The following is a 5,268-nucleotide window of genomic DNA, read 5'->3' on the forward strand; positions in this document are numbered from 1 at the left end:
CCTTTTCTAACTTTTGGTTTCGATCAAAACCCTATTTGATTTTATGTTTGGCTGGAAACCCAGTGTGAATTTCTGTTTGGGTCAAAACCCTTTTTGAATTATGGATCAAAACCTTCTTTAAATTTTCGTATAAACCCCTATTTTAGTTTCTATATCAGTTCTTTATAGCTTATACTCTTTCAATATCTTGAATGCTAAGAGTTCAACAGCATTGAGTGATCTTAACATCTTTTTCACTGTCTGGTCACATTTTTAATGTTTTAGATTGTGGCAGAAAATTGTATATTACGCATTTTGATTTGCAGGGCATGAATTCATTTGTGAGGGAATCAAGGAAAGCGGTAATTTGTGAGCTTGTTAATCTGCAAGAAATGGTAGATGTCATATTAGCTGGAAAATCGATAAGAGGGGGAGGTTCGACGGGTGCAGAATCTGTGGTGGAGGATATGCATGGTGATGGGTTTGATTTAAATTCTGCTCAATCCCTTAATCGCGAGAAAGTCATGGCAAATCTATTTTTCAGCGAGTTCTGGGATCGATTCCCGCAGAGAAGGCCGCAGTGTAGTCCTTGCGTGCATTGTTTATTTTCTTATGCTTTGGTTTCATGAAATTGTTTATTTTTTTCCAGTGGATTGGAATGGGAAATAAATAATTACTGGAGTATTTCAAAGGATATAAAGCCATGAAGGCAAGACATGCATATGGCCCAAAGGGACATCGTGGAATGAGTGTTCTTATATTTGAGGAATCTGCAATGGGATACTTGGAGGCAGAGCGGTTACAGAAACAATTTTTAAAGGAAGGGAGAGGAAAAGATGACTGGGAGCGACGTCGTGTATTGTTTTATCCAGGTGGAAAACGTGTACTATATGGTTACTTTGCAACAAAAGAAGAGATGGAGATTTTCAACAGACATTCAAAAGGTTTGTATTACTTACTTCTTTGAAGTCTATATGACATGTATCACAAAGGGGTGGATTGCAGAAATTTTGTTTCTAATTTAAAGTGTGCAACAAATTTCTGGGTGTCTCCTAACATAGTTACAGCTCATTAAGCATAGACACATTATTTATTAGGAAAGTCTGATTACGCACAGGAGGATTCTTTGATTGATTGTGTAATGTCTAAGACGCATTAGGTGGGAGATGCTTTTTGGTTCATGTACTCTGATGCTAGTGAGTAATTTTTTATTTTTTATTGGAGCTATTATAAAAGTGCAAGAGTATTTTGCAGGCAAAGCAAGGTTGAAGTATGAGATGAGATCATATCATAAAATGGTTGTGGAACCCATGAAGCAAATGGATGAGGACAATCAGAAGTTGTCTTGGTTTAAGACTAAAGTTGCTAAACAACAGGAGCATAGTAAAAATTTAGAAGAGACAGTTAGTATAGTCTCATCAAAATTGCGTATGAAAGATGAAGAAATTAAGATTATTAGACAGAGGGCTACAGAGCAGCATGAGGAATGTAAGAAAGAAGTATGATTAATTTATGGTTGAGACTAGAGCACATGGAAGTTGAAACACAACAACCTATAGTAGTTCAGTTAGTGTCTTGGACTTGCACCTTGTGTATAATTTTATGTGAGGCTTAAACTGTTGTTGTCCTTTGGACATGTAGTTTTAATGTTAAAACCCAATATGTTTAACTATATATGTCTTGTTCAGAATTGATCTTCTTTTGTTTTTTTTGAGGTTCCCACGAGTGCTATGCTAATTGAAAACTGCGGGCAGGTGGATTATTTGGAGCAAAGTTATAGAGAACAAATTGATCAGCTGAATGCCGATATTACAAAAAGAGAATCAGAGATGGAAGAGGAGTTCAAGAAAGCACACTTAGATCGTTGTCACCAACTTGAAGTTAACTCTGCAAAGCTCCCAAAAGGTGCACAAGTTGTGAATGATGAACAACAGGAACAACAGATCAAGTAAATTTCCTTTCTATTCTGGACCTTTCTTTGATTTTCATCTATTTACTCTTTCTAGGAAATAACTTATTATATGTCATCTGTGCACAGTGCTTTTTTTTCCCTTCAGTTCCTAAAGTTTAGAGCAACCAACATGTTTGTTTTGGCCTGTATCTTATTGTAATAATACCTTGCTTTGTTCAGGGTGCTAGCAGGGTAGAATACACTTATTCTTAGTGGTCAGTGTTGTAACAGGCTTGCAAAATGTTTTGTCGAACTACTTAGATCTTGAAGAGTGAACTAGTCAAGCGTTAAAATTAAAAATGTTGTGCGATCAAACAATTCTTTTTGGCTTTGGTATGAATCATTTACTCTTGGGGAAAGAATTGCTTGGACTTCCTTGTCCTCTGTATATGCCTGCGAAATAGAAGCCATTTTTCCTTCAGTACTCTTGCCTTGAGATTTCACCAATAATCAACCACATAGTACCATACTAGTTGCATACTCAGCTCCAACCAGCTACATACTTGGTCCAAACCACTTTCATACACAACCAAACAAGGCTAAGCATAATCAACATCCTTGCTGGAAATATATGTCACGAGTTTGGTTTAAAGTTAATATAGGCAACATTCATGCCGGAAGCACCGACTTTGAACTTGGTCCAACAAAGGAAGCACAAGTGATCCTTCTGTACAAATCCATCAATTAGTTGATGTAGGCCTCTCATCTGAAACTGACATGTATACATTATAATGCAAGTCAAAATGGAAGAAAGGGAAACATCAAGATTTAGATGAAATTGATCGGTTGGTTACTCCACTAATAATGAAAATTTCCTTGGAAATCAATTGCTGGCCTTTCGTATGTAGACGCATGCGTTTTAGCGTAGTTTCCATACACTACCCATGGAGATGAATGCTTAGAAAATGTGAATATTTTCACCCAATATATACATATTTTATATGGTCTTGATTTGAACATTGGATACCTAAAAGTACCTCCCTTTAGGCAAGAAATGTCCTCGCAGCCTTGCATCCCTAGTATATTGGACACTCATGGGAAATGTGCCCTATGCAAGACATGCCCATGCGGGTTTGGCACTCGGATAATGCAAGCCTCGACATGTTTAAGACTTGGGGCACCAATAAATGTTAAAAAAAAATCTCAGAACATTAAAAAATGTGACCTTGTTCTGATGTGCCTGTTTTAGGGGTCTATGTGTCCCATGTTGGACACTCATAATCTCGTGTCCCTGACTTTCCTCCTATTGGCAATCAAATACAAGAGGAGTTTGAGAGGCCAATTTTTTGAAGTTCAATTTTAACTGCTAACTGCTATGATGTGAAGCGAAACCAACAATCAAATACAAGAGTTTTAAGGGCCATTTTTTTAAAGTTTAATTTTATCTGTATGATGTGATGCGGAACCAACAATCAAATACAAGAGTTTGAGAGTACAGTTTTTTGAAGTTTAATCTTAACCTATATGATGTGATGGGAGACCAACAAACCCAATACTTCATTCTTTAAAGCAACTTTAGCCTGTTAAATTGACTCATCTTTGGTATCTTAAGCTCCCCATTTTTTATTGAATCTTATAGCACCCGAAGGTGAAAAATAGAACAAGGTGATGGATAGTATCGTAATGTGAAAATTAAATTGAAGGCAAACACTCTTTAAGCGGGGAAACGATTTTGGTTTTGGAAACAAAACTTTTCAAAATTTTAGGAAATAAGAAAACAATATTTCTAATATTTTTTAAAATATTTAAAAGTTTAAAATGCTAAAATATTTCATAAATATTTAGAGTTCAATAAGTTTTGGAATCGTTTGCTTGGGTCCTGTACCATCGTAATTACTTGACAACCGACTAGAAGATTGCAAGGTAAAGATAATATGTTAGATTTTTTCAATGATACTTTATAATTGCCCATACATTTGTTAGATCCATTAAAATCGAAGTATTCATAGCTATGCTTTGGCCACATGTCTCTCTCCTATTGTCATCATTTGTGTCATTCTTATACTAACTTTTTTTGTTTTCTTAGAAGGCAGAGGCCAGGAAATTTTTTTAAGATATCATTGAAAATATTTTTGCCTATTGAGGGGCTCAAGGATCTTTGCACTTTTTAAGATATGGTTATGGATTTCTGCACTTCTTATGATATGGTTATTTGTAGGCATCACTTTTAATTTACCAGATATATGTCTTCTCTGTTTTTAATGGTGTGAAGCGTTGCTTGTGATCTTGTTGTCTTGCAGAATTGATGAAGAGATTGCAAGAAAAAAAATGATAGTTGAAGGTAGCTTCAAAGATTTTGAAGAATATGAACGTGAGAGGCAAGAACTTGTTAAAATGCATGACAACAAGAGGAGGGAGATCAAGCTAAAACAGTTACAGGAAGAAGTAGCCTTAGAGAAGGAATTGGAGCGTGAGAGAGTTGAACAACTGGACAAGCATCTAAAGAGAAGGCAAGAAGTACAGAATGTTGTTGTTTAATTGTAGGGGTCGGAGAATTTCTATGCAATTAAATAAGCATGCTTTGTATTATAACCGTTTTTGAATTTTATGCACCCCTTGAAAAGCTACCCATGAAGAGCAAGGAAACTTCTGTAGCCATCCTGTTGTTTGTATGTTGTGATCACTAGAAATTGGAGAACTGAATCATATGGATTGTAGAATCTATTTTGCCTTTTGATGAGAATGTTGAATCATTTTCCCTGGATACAAATATCCCTTTTAAATATACACCAAAAAAGGAAAAAAGAGAATATTTATAAAGAGTTTCTGTTTCATTATCCTATATGATCCTTCTGTAAATGTGTTTTCCTTGGTTCTTGGTCGGAAAGCTAGAAGGGTAGAGAAGAATTGACTTCAAAGTTCAACTTGGATCTGTTGGATAGATGATTTTAAAGCATGTGGGCTTGGAAGGGTTTTTTTAATTTTCCTTTGAAGTTGTTTATAATTCTACTGATGATAGGTGTTGTTCACGACTTCAGGCCTTGAACGTCTCTGATAAATTTTAGTATTTCTGCATGGGAAAAGGTGCAATAGATTTTGTCCTTTTTAAATAGACGCAGTGCATAAAAGGCAGCTTTATGTTTTTTGTCAGGACACCAGTGTTGAACTTTTGCTTAAATTGAGAAAGAGGATCTCCTTTTTAACTTGTCATGATATGTTTGTCAGGACACCCGTGTTGAACTTTTGCTTATAGAGTATGTAATTGTATAGTTATTTACTTGTTATGACCCTCGACTATGTGTGCCCTAACGCGTGTTTGTGGGCACTGAACCAAGGCCCTACTTGTGTATAATGGATAACTTAATCATTTGTAATTTGATTAAGTATTTATTTTAGGT

At 35.6% G+C, this 5,268-nt stretch overlaps 1 protein-coding gene across 1 annotated transcript; it reads left to right on the plus strand.

Moving 5' to 3' along the window:
• Window positions 1-661: 661 nt before the first annotated feature.
• On the plus strand, window positions 662-1,484 carry LOC149167451 (protein SUPPRESSOR OF GENE SILENCING 3-like). Its single transcript, XM_089430490.1, has 2 exons — window positions 662-923; window positions 1,234-1,484. The coding sequence occupies exons 1-2, from the start codon at window positions 683-685 to the stop codon at window positions 1,482-1,484; spliced, it is 492 nt and encodes a 163-aa protein (XP_089286616.1). The 5' UTR covers window positions 662-682.
• Window positions 1,485-5,268: the final 3,784 nt, after the last annotated feature.

This window comes from Pinus tabuliformis, chromosome 5_1 (assembly GCF_031772625.1).
Source record: "Pinus tabuliformis cultivar Carrire ecotype Pingquan chromosome 5_1, CPIR1, whole genome shotgun sequence".
NCBI lineage: Eukaryota > Viridiplantae > Streptophyta > Pinopsida > Pinales > Pinaceae > Pinus > Pinus tabuliformis.

Coding starts and splice junctions, on each gene's coding strand:
- LOC149167451 (XM_089430490.1), top strand. CDS start 683: ATGAAGGCAAGACATGCATATGGCCCAAAGGGACATCGTGGAATGAGT. Junction 924..1,233: donor TTTCAACAGACATTCAAAAG/GTTTGTATTACT, acceptor AGTATTTTGCAG/GCAAAGCAAGGTTGAAGTAT.